Source organism: Bufo bufo, chromosome 1 (assembly GCF_905171765.1).
Source record: "Bufo bufo chromosome 1, aBufBuf1.1, whole genome shotgun sequence".
Taxonomy (NCBI): Eukaryota; Metazoa; Chordata; class Amphibia; order Anura; family Bufonidae; genus Bufo; species Bufo bufo.
The window spans coordinates 758,750,619-758,770,852 of NC_053389.1; the positions used below are offsets into that span (position 1 = coordinate 758,750,619).

Here is a 20,234-nt window from a genome sequence, read left to right on the forward strand (position 1 = left end):
CGTTATACTGTGTGGGGGCAGCCACAAGGAGACGTTATACTGTATGGGGGCAGCCACAAGGAGATGTTATACTGTATGGGGGCAGCCACAAGGAGATGTTATACTGTATGGGGGCGGCCACAAGGAGACGTTATACTGTATGGGGGGCAGCCACAAGGAGACGTTATACTGTATGGGGCAGCCACAAGGAGACGTTACACTGTATGGGGCAGCCACAAGGAGACGTTACACTGTATGGGGGCAGCCACAAGGAGACGTTACACTGTATGGGGGGCCACAAGGAGACGTTACACTGTATGGGGGGCCACAAGGAGACGTTATACTGTATGGGGGGCCACAAGGAGACGTTATACTGTATGGGGGGCAGCCACAAGGAGACGTTACACTGTATGGGGGGCAGCCACAAGGAGACGTTATACTGTATGGGGGCAGCCACAAGGAGACGTTACACTGTATCTGTATGGGGGCCACAAGGAGACGTTACACTGTATGGGGCGGCCACAAGGAGATGTTACACTGTATGGGGGCAGCCACAAGGAGACGTTATACTGTATGGGGCAGCCACAAGGAGACGTTATACTGTATGGGGCAGCCACAAGGAGACGTTATACTGTATGGGGCGGCCACAAGGAGATGTTACACTGTATGGGGGCAGCCACAAGGAGACGTTATACTGTATGGGGGCAGCCACAAGGAGACGTTATACTGTATGGGGGCGGCCACAAGGAGACGTTATACTGTGTGGGGCAGCCACAAGGAGACGTTATACTGTATGGGGGCAGCCACAAGGAGATGTTATACTGTATGGGGGCAGCCACAAGGAGATGTTATACTGTATGGGGGCGGCCACAAGGAGACGTTATACTGTATGGGGGGCAGCCACAAGGAGACGTTATACTGTATGGGGCAGCCACAAGGAGACGTTACACTGTATGGGGCAGCCACAAGGAGACGTTACACTGTATGGGGGCAGCCACAAGGAGACGTTACACTGTATGGGGGGCCACAAGGAGACGTTACACTGTATGGGGGGCCACAAGGAGACGTTATACTGTATGGGGGGCCACAAGGAGACGTTATACTGTATGGGGGGCAGCCACAAGGAGACGTTACACTGTATGGGGGGCAGCCACAAGGAGACGTTATACTGTATGGGGGCAGCCACAAGGAGACGTTACACTGTATCTGTATGGGGGCCACAAGGAGACGTTACACTGTATGGGGCGGCCACAAGGAGATGTTACACTGTATGGGGGCAGCCACAAGGAGACGTTATACTGTATGGGGCAGCCACAAGGAGACGTTATACTGTATGGGGCAGCCACAAGGAGACGTTATACTGTATGGGGCGGCCACAAGGAGATGTTACACTGTATGGGGGCAGCCACAAGGAGACGTTATACTGTATGGGGGCGGCCACAAGGAGACGTTATACTGTATGGGGGGCAGCTACAAGGAGACGTTACACTGTATGGGGGCAGCCACAAGGAGACGTTATACTGTATGGGGGCAGCCACAAGGAGACGTTATACTGTATGGGGGCAGCTACAAGGAGACGTTATACTGTATGGGGCGGCCACAAGGAGACGTTATACTGTATGGGGCGGCCACAAGGAGACGTTACACTGTATGGGGGGCAGCCACAAGGAGACGTTATACTGTATGGGGGCCACAAGGAGACGTTATACTGTATGGGGCAGCCACAAGGAGACGTTATACTGTATGGGGGGCAGCCACAAGGAGACGTTATACTGTATGGGGGGCAGCCACAAGGAGACGTTATACTGTATGGGGGGCAGCCACAAGGAGACGTTATACTGTATGGGGGCCACAAGGAGACGTTACACTGTATGGGGCAGCTACAAGGAGACCTTATACTGTATGGGGGGCAGCCACAAGGAGACGTTACACTGTATGGGGCAGCTACAAGGAGACGTTATACTGTATGGGGGCGGCCACAAGGAGACGTTATACTGTATGGGGGCGGCCACAAGGAGACGTTATACTGTATGGGGGCAGCCACAAGGAGACGTTATACTGTATGGGGGCCACAAGGAGACGTTATACTGTATTGGGGGCAGCCACAAGGAGACGTTATATTGTATGGGGGGCAGCCACAAGGAGACAATTTTTGGAGCCCCCCCCTCCTCAGTATAATAGTCTTGTGGCCATCATACAGTAATGTATATTTCTTCTTGCCCTAATGCCTGCTTTTAGAGATCAATGTGCAGCTTGCAAGCAGGAAGGGAAGGACCAGGGCCATAGAAGACAGACACCATCACTTTTAGAGGGACTCGCTCCTGGCAAACACAGCTCTGCTGCAGTGAATGCAGTGGAGCAGACTGATGTAATTACAATATATAGTTATTGCAGGGACTCAGAGAATCGTCTGAGAGTTTATTAGTTAAAACGAATCGAATGAGTCAGAGACTGAGTCACCCCAGACTTCCTGCTCTGCTACATGCACCCGGTACACACACAGCTCCACTGCATGCTATGCTAATAATGCCCCCCCCTTCCCCCCGGACGGACTTACAGGGAGCCGCAGAGCAGGAAGCCTGGCAGGGACTCGGTGACACAGTCTGTGACTCATTGGATTCTTTTAACTAATAAACTGTCAGACGATTCTCTGAGTCCCTGCACTGTGAGTCAGGGCTGGTTGCCTCTGATTGGTTGGAGGGCGAGGAGGGGCGGGCCTAGCTTCCACTCTAGGCTCCAATTACACTGCCTGCTGCTGCCTGTGAAGCTGTTAGCTGTGGGAGATGCAGGGGCCGCGGACGGACACTGACACATAGAAGCGGTGCACAGGTATCGGCAGTGGTATCGGGGACATTTGCACGAGTACATGTAGTCGTGCAAATGCCCGGTATCGGTACCGATACTGGTATCGGGACATCCCTAGTTACAACCACCCTGTAATCCGTTAGTGGTGGTCGTGCTTGCACACGATAGAAAAAAGCGCCGGCCTCTCTGGTGGCCAGGACCGTGGGAGCTCACGTAGGCTAGTGCTTTTTTCTATACTATAGTGTACAAGCACGGCCATGCTGCTGGACTGCCGGGTGGTCGTAACCATGGAAACTTTCTCTGCATAATAAATGCTGTTTGCTAAAGTGGCAAAATGGTCATAAATCACCTGATGTATTTTACAGTTACACTTGGTAAAGGGTTCAAGCACTGGGTGCTAAATGGAATACCTTTAGGGGAAAATACCTCCGTAATACAGCAGGCGACAGGAGCTTTCATAATTTTTTTGAAGTTTGTGAAATAAAAAGAACCTTCTCTGTGTGAACCGTATGGGCCCACAGCTTTCTGACATTGATGGCATATCCTAGCGATATGCCGTCGGTGTGTAAGCTGCAGCGGGCCATTTCTGCTGTAAGGCGCACCGATCCTCTGGTCCTGGGTACGGTCTTTTGTTTCAGTCTTCTCCTCTGTGGTTATATAGTTTTATACCATGCAGTATATGTTTTATTTTTGGCTGGATACCTCAGTATGAAATAGCGCAGTAGATGGTGCTAGTCTATGCAGCAGAAATACAGATATACCCACTGTATACCGCCCCAGCGAAGACCGAAAGGACACTCTTTTAGCCTACATCGGGTGACTGAGGGCCTCTGGACACATGTGATGGATGCATTTCCGGTGCATACGGCTGACATTGTGTGAATCCAGCCTTACTGTGATATTTGTGTCTTCCGCCCCTGTGTGTGGAGTGCGAGTGCGTCTTCAAGGCCGCCTTACAATAAGATATGTAGGAAGCTGGATCTCTGCGCCTCGCTGGTTATTACACTGCAGTGTGCACGGTGGCGGCACGCTGGATGCTATGACGCGCCCGAGTGCTGGTTTTATTTTCCTCTCCCAGTTACGTTGCAGAGATGGCTTGCAGCTTGAATGAGCCCCTATGTGTGCTGCTGAGATTTTCTGTTTAAAGATTCCTCTCTTTTCCCCATGCTGCACTCTCCCTCTCTCTTTACCCCCAACCCCCTTGTGCCGCACTCTCCTAACACACTCAGACCCGTCAGCATTCCTGGATCGGCTGCGAGTTCTCACGGTGGGAGGTACGGAAAATATCCTTTATTTAACGCCCATCCCCTTCCGACTACCTTTTCCCCATCATACCCTTCCCATACCTTCCTCCTCCTCCTCCTCCTCCCATGCACATGTCTGTTATGGAAGTCCCATTTGTAACCAAAGCTTTTGTCATGGCTTCATAATAACCTAATATGCTCTAATCGGGATCACTCCCCCTACAGGTAACTGTGGTACTAAGCAGACAGGGTATCCCTACCCCGGCCATAGCGGCGTCTGTTTACAGTAGCCTTAATTTCGTAAACCACTCTGTTCACAGGATACAGGCTGCTGTATATGATGATATCTGTAGTCTGCTGGGCATCATATGTACATAAGCCTCAAGTGCGCTAATGAGGTGTGAAGGGATCTGCTGCAAGGCCCTGTATATAATCTACGTTTTATAATCTGTGGAACCAATAAACTGGTACATGGGCATCTGTAATTGACTCCAGAACACAGAACAAAGCCTATACTGTTTGTACAAATGATATGACCATTCAGCAGGACAAGCCGACCATTGGTAGTGTATGGGCGTGTCCTCTGATGATGGATGTTGGGGAGGGGGTTTGAAGGGTCAGACAGTTTCTAGAGATAAGCCGCTACCTGGGATGTGTGTCAGCTCTTCCTATTGAGAGCACATGCACACTCAGCCGAGCATGCATGTATTGGAAGGGGAGGGGGGGGGGGCTACTATCAAAAGGGCAGAGGTGTACGGTGGAGCTGATAAGTCAGTGTATAGATTGTGGGTGACGTTGGCCAGAGTTACTGTAATGTCTGCCATAGTGGGAACTCGTGGCAGAGCCTGGTTGTGTGCCCATCCACTGGGCTATGTTGTGGGTATCAATACAAAATGATAGGACATGCTGTTCTGTCAGGGATGTAGATATTACTTCCCAACAATATGGAGAGAACTCCCTTCTATGACAAAATGGTGTCACATAACCGCTCATCAGGGAAGGGATGCTGTAGGTTCCCTTTGTGGTGTTTTTTTAAAATACATTTTGGACAAAACGGTAGATTGATGAAACTGTCTAAAAGCAATCTTGTCTGTGTTGCCTATAGCAACCAATCACAGTGCGGCTTTCATTTCGCATAGTGTCTTGAAAAAATGAAAGCAGCACTGTGATTGGTTGGTGTGGACAACACAGAGAGGTTTTCTTTTAGACCCTTTGTTATGTCTAATGGAGGCCTGAGGGGAGCGGCGTCCCTTGCGTTCAGGCCCCTGTACGTGACATAACAAAGTAGGCCTCATTTTGTCATCAGTATCCGATCACTGTGGGTCGGACCCCCGGGACCCCCCGCCGATCAGCTGTTTGAGAAGGCATCTGTGCTCCTGTGAGTGCCGAGCGCTTCTCGCAGCTCACCTAGAAACAGCACCGTACATTGTATAGCGGCTGTGCCTGTTATCGCGCTCAGCACCATTCACTTCTATGGGGCTGAGCTGCACCTAGGCCACGTGATCGATGAGCGTGATGTCACATGGCCTAGGCAAAGCTGCCAGAAGGCTGTGGCGTTACTGTGAGCGCCGCTGCCTTCATAAACAGCTGATCGGAGGGGGTCCCGGGTGTCGGAACCCCACCGATCAGCTACTGATGACCTATCCAGAGGATAGGTCCTCAGTACAAAAAAAACTCTTGGAAACCCCCCTTCAATTTCATTCTGATTGGTTGCTATGGGCGACAAGGACTCTCTCCCTTTCAGGCAGTTTTGATAAATGAGGCCCAGTGTAGTAGTCTTGCCTGGAATGTTCCTGTAAGGGTCCATTCACACGTCCGTAATTTGGGTCTGCATTCGTTCCGCAATTTGCGGACCCATTCACTTTCAATTGGGCTAGAACGGATGCGAATCCGCATTTTCGGGATCCGCATCCGTTTTTTCGGGATCCATTTTTTCGGAATCCACAATTCCGTTCCTGAAAAAAAATAGAACATGTCCTATTCTTGTCCGCAATTGCGGACCAGAAAAGCTATTTTCTACTATAGTGTCTGTGATGTGCGGTCCGCAAATTGCGGATTGCACATTGCAGGTGTCCGCAAAACACTTACGGACGTGTGAATGGACCCTAAAGGGGTTCTCCAGGACTAGGAAACTATCTCCACACCTGTCCACGTGCTGATTGTACTATTACAGCTCAGCCCTGGTCACTTCTGTGAAGCTGAGCTGCAATACCAGACACAACCTGTGGACAGGTGTGGTGCTGTTTTTGGAGTAAAGCAGCACACACTCCCCCCACCCCCACCTAAGGATGCAGTAACATTAGGTGGCCACTAGATGGTGGCACAGGCAGCGCTGTCAGAAAGCCTGTGGGATCATTAGAGCTTCAGGCGCAATATGGGGCCTTAGGGATTGTACAGGACTAGAAAAACATGGCTGCCGTCTTCCAGAAACAGCACCACACCAGTCCACAGCCGGTGTGCGGTATTGCAGCTCAGCCCATTTACTCCAGTGGTAGTGCTTGAAGTACCCGATGCAGCCTGTGGACAGGTGTAGCGCTGTTTTTAGGCGATAGCGTCCGTTTTTTTTCTCTTTGAGTAATCTTTTTATGCAACTTTGTGCCACTTGGCTATACGTGTGGAGCTGGATGTGTAAAGTTGTTGATATAGGCGGTGTGTTGTGTGGTAGTTGGTATAGTATGGGTGTGTATGCGATTAGACCAATTTTTACTTCAAATATGACTGTAATGGAAAGAGAATGAACATGAAATGAAGCTCTCAGGACAGTTGTAGATTAATCTCTCTCTTCTACTCCCCAACTACCACGCTACTTATCCCCTTCATCTGCTTCCTGTCCTAACTTTATGCCGCCATCTCTGTACTGCAAATCTGCACCACATCCTATGGACTGCAATGCCACCATATTCATAACTGTGTGCCATGCCCTCTCCTCTAATGTACCTTGTCCTGTTTTCCTGTGTCTTTCCGTGCCACCTCCCTTCTCTTTCCACTGGATATATCACTCCACTGTTACCGCCATCACACCCTTTCTATAATGCCCTCTGCATGGCCGGCTGCATTGTGTTTCTCCTTCTGTAACGCTGCCTACCGTCTGTCTGTCTCTGATCGCCACCCTCCACAGGGTTTTACGGGCTAGAGGAATCCGACCTGGACAAAGTCTTCCAATTGCCAACCACTACATTTATCGGAGGGAATGAGACGGCGCTGCCCCTTCGAGAGATCATTAGAAGACTGGAGGTGAGGGGTGACAACCTGACGGATACGTTGTTGAAGTAAAACCGCATTGTGTTCGCTCTTCTTCTTTACTCCATCTGTCATTTCTGTGTGCAGACCTCCTACTGCCAGCACATCGGAGTCGAGTTCATGTTCATCAATGACCTGGAGCAGTGTCAGTGGATCCGGCAGAAGTTTGAGGCCCCGGGAATTATGCAGTTCAGCAGTGAAGAGAAACGCACTCTGCTCGCAAGACTGGTTAGATCTACAAGGTGCAGTCATTGATTCATTAGATGAGTCTACCAGGTTCTCCCAGGTGCATGGCAAGTCGGTAACGCTTTAGAAATCTTGAAGATGAGCCGTCACCTCTCCTGACATGTCAAATTTAGCAAACACTGATGGTCCCTATGTAGTAGCAGTTGTGGAGGATCTGCTCTTATGACTCCAGTTGGGTAAAATCCTGAAGGACCTTTATTGCAGACTGCTGGCCATCCATTTATATAATTTTAGCAAGAATAATAGAGGAATGGTACAACATAGAGTCATTAGAATAGATCAGGGATGGCCAACCTGAGGCTCTCCAGCTGTTGCAAAACTACAACTACCAGCATGCCCATGCTACCTACAGCTATCAGCCTACAGCAGGGCATGGTGGGAGTTGTAGTTTTACAACAGCTGGAGAGCCTCAGGTTGGCCATGCCTGGAATAGATGCTCCAGAATGGTTATTAGATGGGGAATACAAGTAGTTACTAAAACAGACATGTCAGGAGAAGAGACGGGTCCTCTTTAAGGTCACATCATCGCCTATTCAAGTGTCTTCTAGGGGTTTTCAACCTCCATTACTCCAGCCAGCTTTGTGTAACTACACCTTCCCATCGTACACACTTGCGCGGCTGTTCTCAGAACCCTCGTAGATGTGAATGGGACATTTGGGTATGTTCACATGTGGTTTTTGTGGATGAGGATTTGAAGCTGTAAGCCCAAAGTGGATTAGAAAAGATTTGCTGGATCCACTTTTGGCTGCAAGGTAATCAGTCTCAAATCCTCCTCCAATAAACTATGCATTAACCTACCGTCTCACAACAACTGGAACTGAACCTTGGTATAAAGTGTCCCACCAATTCCAGTATGTCCCCGACCTGATAATGCGTGCGGAGAGGAGCCGGGAGCATGCTGGGCAGCTATATTGCCCAGCAGTCGTATAGTGCCTGGAGAATTTCATAGTCGTATGACTAAGAATTGGAGAGAGACTTTAAAGGGGTTTTCCAGTTCACATTCATAATCAACATCCTTTAAAATAACAATTTATGAAGGTAGCTGTCATTTTGTAATGTATTTCTTTTATCACTCTTATCAACTGTGGTCACATAACCATGTCCATGCAGCTCTTTCTTATTTCCTGTGATGTCATGTCCATGGGTGGGGCAGTAATCGGGAAGTGTCTATGTAATTAGATTGGTGGGAGGAGCTATAAACTAGCTGGGCGTGGTTAGGGCGGTACTAGAGCTATGGTAGAGGAAGGAGACGTGCATCAGGGGTTTGGTTGGATACAGAATAGCTGAGAGGTCCTATTTGAAAGGGTGGTCTGGGTCTTTAATATTGATGACCACCCCGCCGATCAGCTGCTTGAGGGGATCGCTGCTCTAAGCCTCGCAATTTACCAAGCACTGTACCGTACATTGTATAGTGGCTGTTCTTGGTATTCAAGACTATTCGTTTGAATGGCACCGAGCTGCGCCTAACCCATGTAACCGATGAACGCGAGTTCAACAGGTCACGGCCTGTTCATACAACCGATCGCCGGGAGTCGGACCAGATATTGATGGCGTATCCTGAGGATAAGCTATCAGCATGAATATCCAAGACAACTCCCTTAATGTAATATTACAAATAATGCAATCTAATGTGTAGGTTTGAAGAGTTCCTCCATCGTAAGTGGTCATCTGAGAAGCGTTTTGGCTTGGAGGGATGTGAAGTCCTAATTCCAGCCCTGAAAACCATCATCGATAAATCCAGTGAGAACGGCGTGGATTATGTCATCATGGGGATGCCTCACAGGTAGCCAACATATTGGACCAGTTTTTGATGTAATCGATGGCTTATCTTTTGAGAATATTTAACCTTTTTTATGTGACGTTGCCGATCTGTCCTGTAGAGGTCGTCTTAATGTTCTGGCCAACGTGATCCGGAAGGAGCTGGAGCAAATATTCTGCCAGTTTGACTCTAAGCTGGAAGCTGCAGATGAGGTGAGTTTTGTTATTTTTTGGCCAGTTTTCACCATATGCCGTAAGAATACGTGATGATTTACTCTCCCTTCTCCTTCAGGGATCTGGAGATGTAAAGTACCACTTGGGAATGTATCACAGGCGGATAAATAGGGTAACTGACAGGAACATCACCCTGTCACTGGTGGCCAACCCTTCCCATCTTGAGGCTGCTGATCCTGTTGTCCAGGGCAAAACCAAAGCAGAACAGTTCTATTGTGGAGACAATGAAGGCAAGAAGGTAATGATGAGGAGATGGGTATTTCATGCAGAGGCAAGGTTCACCGTCACTCATGGATCTAACATGTTTGCACTTTTTATTATCTCAGGTGATGTCTATCCTTATACATGGAGATGCTGCATTTGCCGGACAAGGGATCGTGTATGAGACTTTCCATCTGAGTGATCTGCCGTCACACACTACTCATGGCACTGTCCATGTCGTGGTCAACAACCAGGTATATGGCTCGTCTTTGTGCACATATATGCATATGTAATTTAAAGGGGTATTCCGGTAGGTAAAAGTTATCCCCTATCTACATTACCTACCGGAATATCTCTTTAATTACTGCTTTCAATAGCCAAGTACACTTGTCTCTGGATCTAACAAGATCCCCGGGGCAAGGAAATCCTGGTTAATTGTGTCACATGGTTTTCCTTGGTTATGTTCATATGTTTGGCCCATGCATCAGGGAAAGATATTGGCTGATAAGTCAAATGTACCCATCAGACCCAGACGGTAAACTTTCGTGGAGAGACCTTAAGGAGGGATACCTCCCCTATACCACCAGTTTTCTGATTCCTGTCCAATGGATAGGACGTTTTGTGGAGAGTTGGATTAGGCTGCAGGAGGCCCACAGGCACTTTAGTATGGGGTGCGGCAAAAGGCTCCTCTAGGAGCCCCTACTAAGTCTGGGATTCATCCTTCTGGGTCCTGGATAGTTTATTGGGCCGGTGTTCCTGGGCAGTCCCAGCATAACCGAGATGGGATGCTGACACGCCTGATCCTCCTGGCGGTGTTCAGGACGTCCGGGGCCTTTACTCTGCCTTCCTTAAGTCTCGAAGCTTACAGGGGCAGGGGGGGGCAGGCTTTGAGTTTTTTGCGTGCCCTTCCGGTACATGGAACACACGCGGAGTGCGTTCCAGAAGTAGGAGAAGGAAGCTCCTACTGAGGCCACATGGGTGCACCGGCAGGGACCCGACCCTTTGGTATTTAAACCCTTCAGGGCGCGGTCAGAAGGAGCCCAGCCAGCCTACGATCTTCAGTGGATCTCTAATGGAAAACTCTCGATCCTTGTCCACTATCATGGATGATGAGAGTACCCAACGCGCTGATATCCAGGAGAGTCATGATGCCAGAGCGGTATTCTTGGTGGGGTAAATCAAAGAGGGCCCCAGGAAATCTACCACTAAATCCAAAGGGAGGGAATGTGGTGTGTGCAAGAAAAAGCTCACCCCTTCTTGGTCCAAGTTACTGTGTCAGCATTGTGTGAACAAAGTGGTAGAAGAGGAATCCCCATCTTTACTTCAAAGTATCAAAGATATTGTTAAATCTGAAGTTTCGGATTCAATGAAAATGTTTAAGAAATGCATCCCTTCCTCGGCCTCGGGCAGACAGAGTCACGCTAGTATAATATCCGATTCGGACTCTTCAGATGAGAATGAGCAGGGAGAAATCCTGGAAAATTCAAGCTCATCTTCAGATGAAGAAGCCATGAGCAGACCTTTATTTTCTCCTGAGGATACGGAATTCATACTGAAAGCTATTAGAGCTACTATGAAAGTGGATGTTCCTAGGGAACCAAAGTCTGTCCAGGACATAATGTTTGGTGACCTGGGGCACAAAAGGTCAAGATTTTTTCCTTTAAATGAAAACATAAAATGTTTAATTCAAAGAGAATGGAATAAGCCTTATAAGAAATTCTTTATTCCTAAGAATGTAAAAAGAAAATACCCTTTTGATGAGGGAGAGTCCTCCTGTTGGGATAAGCCTCCTAAACTTGACGCCCCTATCGCCAAAATGTCATAAAAGGCGGCTTTACCTTTTGAGGATCTTGGTAGTTTAAAGGACCCTATGGACAGACATGCAGAGGTATACCTTAAAAAAGCATGGGAAGCCTCGACCCAAGCATTTAAACCAAATATTGCTACTACCTCTACTGCTTACCTCGACTACAAGAGCTGGAGTCCCATATCCAAGATACTAGAAGAATTTCCTACCATCCTTAAAGCAGTGGACTTTATTTCCGATTCTTCTGCAGATGCCTTAAAGTTAAGTGCCAGGTCAGCTGCTCTATCCAATTCTGCGAGAATAGCTATTTGGCTTAAAGGATGGTCAGGTGACACAGGTTCAAAGCATAAACTTTGCTCTATCCCATGCCAGGGAGATTATCTCTTTGGGCCTGTTTTGGATGACCTTTTAGAAAAGGCTTCTGATAACAAAAAGTGTTTTCCTGTTTCTAGACCTCCAAAAAAAAAACAACACGTTTTTTCGCAGGAACAAAAAACCTTATAACACAGACAGAAGGCAGAATTTTCGACAAGAAAACAAAACCAGAAAGAATAAGGGATTCCTCTTTAACACTCAGTCTGCTTCAAGGTCCAAGGACAGTCAGCAATGACAGTTTCTGTCCAGTGGGGGGAAGACTTTCTCTATTTTCTCGGGCATGGGAAGAGATCTCATTAAGCTAGTGGATATTAGGCGTCAAAAAAGACGGGTTCCGTCTAGAGTTCTCAGCGACCACTTTTAGCTCGTGAGTGACACAGCGCTGAAATCGGTATTTCTGTCACTATTTTATGCTGCCCTCAGTGAGATCAGCATAAAGTTGATGACAGGTTCCATTTAATTTTCAGACTGTGCAGGTACACGCCCCCAACGTGTTATGCAGTGACCCCCCCCCCCCCGCGCCGATAAGATAGTGATAACATGTCCTGAGAATAGGCCATCATGTGTGTGGGATTGGACAGTCCCTTCAAACCTGGAATAATTTGATGTTTTCTCCTCTACACCCGTAGAATGTAGTAGTGTAAATCTGATGTTTGATTCTCTGTATCAGATCGGTTTCACCACTGATCCTCGTATGGCCCGCTCCTCCCCATACCCGACAGATGTGGCCAGAGTTGTCAACGCCCCAATCTTCCATGTCAACGCCGATGACCCCGAGGCTGTGATGTACGTGTGCAACGTGGCTGCAGAGTGGAGGAGCACCTTCCACAAAGATGTGGTTGTGGATCTGGTAAGTGGACTCTACCGTGACATGGAAAGTAGGCGTGTAATTATAGATCAGGCTGTACAGACGTGTCCCGGGATGTCTGCAGCATCAGGTGATGGTGCACATATCAGGTTACCTGTGACATTAATATAGTGTTAATGATTGTGTGTTTTATCTTTCTCAGTAACGTGAGTCATGTTCTTCTCAAGGTATCGCATGTTCTTTAACCTTTCTGTTCTTGAGCAAGGAACAATGCTTTTCTAGGAAACTCAAATGTGTTCTTACTTTCTCCCACTATCACAATGACGATCAGCTACTAAAAAGCTTCACCTAGTCCTGTAATGCAACTTTATGATGGTTGCCACCAGGGGTGTGGCTACAGGGGTAGCAGTCGCTACCGAGCCCAAGAGCCTGAGGGGGCCCAAAGACCCTTGTACCACATAAGAAGACACCGGTATTATAGAAAGTGTATGCAGGTCAAGTTAGACCTCTGGCTAGAGGAAGGAGATTAGGTCAAGAATTTGGTATGAGGAGGGGGGTGCTGTTTCAATGAAGGCTATGTGCTTCCCTGCCCCTGGCCACAAAGCACTGAGGGAAGGGGGGCCCAAACTGAACTCTTGCACTAGGGCCTACAAGCCTTTAGATACATTCCTGGTTGCCACCTAGCTTTCTTAGGGATCACAACAGCAAAGGTGCCCCATATCAGTGCATAACTTGTCAAACTTTCTGTTCAGACCACGGGGAAGGCTTGATGAGAACTCCATTGGGGTGCTGTAAAGCCAGTGCCTATAAAAATGTATAAATTAGAAATGTTTGCTGAGCAGAACAGGATGCCCACATTTTGCCTATTGTCCTGCCAGTAAAGATGCCCATACTTATCAGATGAACCCATTGATGTGTATTGCTGATCAGAGATGGGTGTATTCAGTGCCTGGTTTCAGATCCTCATTGACGACCGATATACTGTATAAGCCCATTAAATGCATCCTCTCTTGTGTAGGTGTGCTACCGCCGCAATGGGCACAACGAGATGGATGAGCCCATGTTCACACAGCCTCTGATGTACAAGCAGATCCGCAAACAGAAGCCAGTGCTACAAAAATACGCCGAGACCCTGATATCACAAGGAGTGGTCAATCAGCCGGAGTACGAGGTATGAAGTGCGACAGCAGCAACCTGCCGTGGCATGTGGCTAGTATTACGGTGTTTGGCTGTTTCTTGTGATTCTTGCATTAAGCTGTTTTTTTTTAACGTGCTCTATAGGAAGAGATAGCCAAATATGACAAAATTTGTGAAGAGGCGCAAGCCCGCTCCAAGGATGAGAAAATCCTTCACATCAAGCACTGGCTGGACTCTCCATGGCCTGGTACGTGAGCACTTTCATTCTTGCCCATATATGCAGACATGCAGGGCTATTAATGGGTTGTCCATCTTTTTGGACATTTGAAACCCAGCCTGTTGTACATATTGAAAAATAAAAATCATACCTGCCCCTCTGTTCTGGCTCCCTTCAGTGATCTTCTGGTCCCCCCCGTCCTGTCGACCTCCATGCAGACAAGATCATATGCGCTGCTGCAGTCAATGACTGGCCTCAGTGGTGATGCACCCCTAAGTGGCATGGCATTGCTAGATCATGTGCCACTTGGGGGCATCACCACAGAGGGCAGTCAGTAGCGGCTGCGGCACACATGACCCCGTCTGTCCAGAAGTGTACAGGACGCGGGGACCAGAAGACCGCCGAAGGGAGCCACGGACAGCGGGGGAGTATAATTTTTTATTTTTTTTTGCAACGGGCTGGTGTTCAAAGCAGCAGTGAACAGGAAGAGAGACTGGAGATGGCAAGTGCACACTGCGCGCACCTTCCCTTCATACACCCGGCATCCCCGCCGGAGAGCCCCTTTAAAAAAGTCCAAAAAGCTGCAGAACCCCTATAAAGTCACCTTCCAGACCCACTGGCAATCTTCTATATAAAATAAAAGTATTGGAGGATGTTAAAAAAATAAAAAATAAATACTTGTTGGGTCCAACTCATTACTTTTATTACATGACCTTCAGACCAGTCATTTTAAAGGGGTGACCCCAGTTGGAGAACCTCTTCAGTATCATCTTTTATGGTTTATGGACATCGTAAAGGATAGCTAGGGTGCAGAGTGTGTGTTGTATCGTCTCAAAAGGGGAAGTTTAAGCCATTTGTCCCTTGCTGTAATTACGTCAACTGGCCTACAGGTTTCTTCACTCTGGATGGACAGCCCCGTAGCATGTCCTGTCCCTCAACTGGCCTCAGTGAAGATGAATTGGCTCATATAGGAAGTGTGGCCAGCTCCGTTCCAGTGGAGGACTTTACTATCCATGGAGGTAAGGTTCTTTTTTTTTTTTTTTTTTTTTTTATCCTTCGGGGAATCTAACTGCACTAGGCACACACACTAACCTCTTGCCTCCCCCAGGTCTTAGCCGTGTACTGAAGGCCCGAGGGGAGATGGTAAAGTCCAGGACTGTTGACTGGGCACTGGCTGAGTACATGGCATTTGGGTCACTCTTAAAGGAAGGCATCCATATCCGTCTGAGTGGACAAGATGTAGAGAGAGGCACATTCAGGTACGGTTGTAATGTGTTTGTCACATAAGCCACTGAGGACAAGGAGAATTTTGTAATATTGTATACACTGAATTTTAAATAAAGGTGTATGCTCTTTGTAGAAACACTGGGGCATATTACATGACCATTAAATAAATGAAATTGCTAACTATTTCACTACCACTTGTCTGGGGGCCCTAAATTATCCCTATTCCCTATGAATAGAGTGGGTTTCCAGCTTGTGGACCAGAATACAGAGCTGCTAACAAGTAGCAGCGTTCGCTCTGGAGGACTTAAATGTATATGGTCATCATGTAATACAACAGGCAAGACAGCTGCAGGGGAAATGTCTAGGTAAAGACGAATCCTGGCCTGCAATATTATTTGTCCGACGAGACAATTCTTTTTAGTGATCACAGACTTTTCACACATCTTTGCACATATCAATAGCATGGACGAAAATAAACGTTGTATTATATCTCATCAGAGAAAATGCCTCTTTTCTCTACTTACCAGGCTCTTTAATTTCCCCACTCTCCCATCCCTCTTAAACTAATATTATCCGTCTTGGGCAGTGTATAATCTCGTCCTTTAGTGAGCCAACAATCTGTCTTGGTTGCTCGAGACAGAGTATGTTAGTTTTGGAGAAATGGACAGGAAAAGAGCCCGATCAGTGGAGAAAGAGGCATTTTCTCTGAAAAGATATATTACAAAGTTTCTAATAGGGATCGACCGATTATTGGCCAATATTCAGGATTTTCAAAGTTATCGGCATCTATTTTGCCGATAACGAATTGGGAACCAGGATCGCGCTGCTGTCACCGCGATCCGTGTTCCCTCAGCAGCACAGGGGAGAAGGAAGCAGGGTCTCCCTCCCCCCTGTGCTGCCGCTGCCACCAATGAGAGGAGGAGGGGAGGGGCTGTGGCCACTGCGCCACCAATGATGTTAACTCACTCATTCATTCAAATTCAACAGGAGGCGGGAGCTGGTTGCAGAATCATATAGCCGCACCCAACCTCTATGAGCGGTAGCTGCGATCCGCGGCAATTAACCCCTGAGGGGTTATCTGCCGCGGATCTCAGCTACCGCTCATAGAGGTCGGGTGAGGCTATATGATTCTGCAGCCAGCTCCCGCCTCCTGTATATGAGTTACTGGGCGCGTTATCTTCATTGGTGGAGCAGTGCGGCCCCCCCCCCCCCAGCCCCAGTATTAATCATTGGTGGCAGTGGTCACAGGGTCCCCTCTCCCCTCCTCCTCATTGGTGCAGTGGCAGCTTCTGATCGGAGCCCCAGTAGTTTAAGCCTGGGGCTCCGATCGGTTACTATGGCAGGAAGGACGCTACTGAAGCCCTGGCTGCCATAGTCAGCTCCCTGCTGCTGTGTGCACAAAGCCCAGGGCAGCAGGAAGAGTGTGAAGTCCTATTCACCCTGATAGAGCTCTATCAGGGTGAATAGGACAAGGGTTCTAGCCCCCTAAGTAAAAAAAAAGGGGGGGGGGGGGACCCCACAAACACCAAAATATTAAGTATAAATGAAAAAAAAAGCTACACGTTAACAATAAACATGTTCATTTTCAGCAGATTTGTGTAGGAATTTTTTGTTTTTTCAAAAATGAAAATGCACAGAATATCGGTATAAATTATCGGCTATCGGCCTGAAAGTTCACAGATTATCAATATTGGCTCTAAAAAAATCAATATCGGTCGATCCCTAGTTTCTAATATTCACCTGTACTATTGACTTAAGCAAAGTTTGTGAAAGGTTAGTGACCATTTAATGAATTCTTCATGGTTGTTTCATATTGATGTGATATATGTTGAGACTCTAGATGTATGTGTGCCAGGGGAATGTTACATACTGTATCTGGTAGTAACATATAAAGTCAGGCTTTATATGATTGTAGGACTATCTTCTTACACACTTGTCTCTCTCCATCAGCCACCGTCACCATGTGTTACATGACCAAAATGTGGACAAAAGAACTTGTATCCCCATGAACCATCTGTGGCCCAACCAAGCTCCATATACAGTGTGCAACAGCTCACTCTCAGAGTACGGAGTACTGGGTAAGTCTGTGGTATTATACCGTGACCATATGGATTATACCCAGTCAATTATCTGATGAAGTTTGTGGGTTTCTAGTTGGATATGGTCCATTTAATAGTGCACATGGAGTCCCGTTTGCAGGGACTTTCACAAGAAAGGGTGGTTAGAACCTGACACCCCTTTAACAAGCAAGGAAGGTGGGGTATGTATGTTATTCCCTTCAGGTAAAATGACACTGTTTCTCTCTTTCAGGATTCGAACTTGGGTTTGCCATGGCCAGCCCAAATGCACTGGTCCTCTGGGAAGCTCAGTTTGGAGATTTCCACAATACTGCTCAGTGTATCATTGATCAGTTCATCTGCCCAGGGCAGGCTAAGTGGGTACGACAGAATGGAATAGTCCTGTTACTACCCCATGGCATGGAGGGCATGGTAAGAAAGCGGTAACCTACGAGTTTCAGCAAAATAAAGGAGTGTGCACTTTGTGTCATCCTAGGAAATACATAAAGCAGCTTACAGCACGTTCGTTACATACATAGAGACGGAACTGTAGGAAATTTTGGATGTGGCCTCTGTCGCTCATCCAATGCATTATCCTGGTTCTGCAGGAGATGCCAGCGTGCCAGAGCATAATCCTGTTCCCATCACTTGAACCCATGCAGTACACCTTTACTTTAATCCTTTACTTATGCATATTGTGTCCAAATCACAAATTATATTGACACATACCTTACTACAGACATTGTTACCATTTCATCCTAAAAAATCACCCTCTTGTCATTCTACAGTAGTGCCCCTATGACAGGTCTGGATTAGGTATTCAGTAGGGAGATGTAAGAAATTTTACTGCATACAACATATATTTGTGTTTGTACAACAGGGTCCCGAACATTCCTCTGCAAGACCTGAACGCTTCCTGCAGATGTGCAATGATGACCCGGATGTGTGGCCAGTAAGTCTTCCTTTTGTTTCCTTCACTTTCTGTGTAACTTTAGCAGATGAGGATTTCCTCCATTGCATTGATTCCCAGCAGGAGTAAAGGACATGTCCGGTTTCCAATATCAGGATAGGTCATCAATATCAGATTGGCAGGGGTCCAACTCCTGGCACCCCGCTTATCAGCTGTTTGAAGAGAACGCACTACTGCTGCGAGCGCCGCCTTCACTTCACTGTTTACCTGCTCACTAGCAACACTGCAGCGGCGAGCAATGTAATTTACAGCTCCTCTGACCCACTCACTTGAATGGGACCGAGTGTAACTACAACTGCTCCTGAATGGGGTCGGAGGAGCTGTAATTACCCTGCTCGCTGCTACAGTACTGAAGAGGAGTAAACCGTAAAGAGAACACAGGATTCCTGGGAGCACTGCGTTCTCTTCAAACCATCCAACCCCTTTAAAGGGGTTGTGTTATTTTGGACATTGGGGGCATATCGCTAGAATATGCACCCAATGTCTGATAGGTGCGGCTCCCACCTCCGGGACCCACGCCTATCCTTAGAAAGAAGCTCACAAAGTGCAGGAGGGCGCACTGTGCATGCACGGCTATTTCCGTCAGCCCCATAGAAGTGAACGGAGCGGTGGCTGTACTTGCTTGGTGCACCCTCTTGCACCACCTATTTCAATGGGTTTTCCAAAACTAGCCGAGTGCGCCGTTCATCTATCTACAGAACTTTCATAGAAATGAATGGAGGACGGCTGCGCATGTGCAGTGCGGGCTCTGTTCTAAGGATAAGTGCGGGTCCCACACCTATCAGACATTGGAGGCATATGCCCCCAATGTCTAAGATGACACAACCCCTTTAAGGGGATCAGGGGAATATTACCTTACTTAGGCTACTTTCGCATTAGCGGCACGGACCTTCGGCAGGCTGTTCCGTCGGGTGAACAGCCTGTCAGATCCGTCCTGCCGCTAGTGACTGTGTGCCCCCGGACTGCCTCTCCATCCCCATTGACTATATTGGGGGCGGGGGTGGAGTTCCGGCGGAGGCACGGCGAGAGGCTGCCGGAATAAAACTACGACATGTCCGACATTTATTCCGGTAGCATCTCGCCGTGCCTCTGCCCCGCCCCCATTATAGTCAATGGGGACGGAGCGGCAGTCCGGGGGCACACGTTCACTAGCGGCAGGACGGATCCGACAGGCTGTTCACCTGTGCCGCTAGTTTGAAAGTAGCCTTAGAAGTTGTCCAGTAGCATCCAGTTAGGGGTTAATAGTATGATTGCCTGACGGGATAGTTTTTATCTTTCTATCTATTTATCTCATATCTATCTATCTATTTATCTCCTCTATATATTTATCTCAAATTTATCTATCTATCTATAATTATAGAAGATAGATGGAAAGCATGTAATAAAAGTGTATAATGCTGGGAATGGGAATAGATAGAGCTTATTTGCTGGAGTAAATGCAGAACCAGAAGGTGATTTCTTCCTTTTCGTTCCTCACCAGAAAGCTTCTGAAGACTTTGCTGTTCGTCAGCTTTATGATTGTAACTGGATCGTTGTCAATTGCTCCACTCCAGCCAACTTCTTCCATGTGCTCCGCAGACAGATCCTGCTCCCGTTCCGTAAACCGGTGTGTATGGTTGTGGAAACATATCTGCCAGAAAAATATATATTTGTACAATACAGCCTGTCATGCCTGATTCAGCCAGGCCATATATTACATAGTCACTCATTTGAATGGGTGCCATGTAATACTGCAAACTTTCCATGGTAATTACAGCTGGTTGCTGGGCTCTCCATAAGCCATACCAACAGTGGTTTTAGAGAAGAGGTTTCCTTTATGAAATGACCCTTTTAAACAAATGTACAAACAGGAATACTGTGTAACTTCTATATGAACATGTTATAATTGTGCATTGGTCTTATATTTACCTTCAATGTTTTTTGCCTTTT

The 20,234-nt window shown here is 47.5% G+C and overlaps 1 protein-coding gene across 2 annotated transcripts in view; it reads left to right on the forward strand.

Annotated features, from left to right (window-relative positions):
- OGDH (oxoglutarate dehydrogenase) overlaps positions 1–20,234 on the forward strand; it is a 64,794-nt gene that overhangs the window by 39,044 nt on the left and 5,516 nt on the right. For both annotated transcript variants that reach the window (XM_040414578.1, XM_040414577.1), the window contains exons 5-19: positions 7,147–7,262; positions 7,356–7,510; positions 9,151–9,297; positions 9,395–9,485; positions 9,565–9,744; positions 9,833–9,961; positions 12,560–12,739; positions 13,716–13,868; positions 13,979–14,081; positions 14,942–15,070; positions 15,160–15,310; positions 17,229–17,356; positions 17,589–17,767; positions 18,216–18,287; positions 19,786–19,911. In XM_040414578.1, the coding sequence (XP_040270512.1) occupies positions 7,147–7,262; positions 7,356–7,510; positions 9,151–9,297; positions 9,395–9,485; positions 9,565–9,744; positions 9,833–9,961; positions 12,560–12,739; positions 13,716–13,868; positions 13,979–14,081; positions 14,942–15,070; positions 15,160–15,310; positions 17,229–17,356; positions 17,589–17,767; positions 18,216–18,287; positions 19,786–19,911 (2,039 nt within the window). The remainder of the gene's footprint in view (positions 1–7,146; positions 7,263–7,355; positions 7,511–9,150; positions 9,298–9,394; positions 9,486–9,564; positions 9,745–9,832; positions 9,962–12,559; positions 12,740–13,715; positions 13,869–13,978; positions 14,082–14,941; positions 15,071–15,159; positions 15,311–17,228; positions 17,357–17,588; positions 17,768–18,215; positions 18,288–19,785; positions 19,912–20,234) is intronic.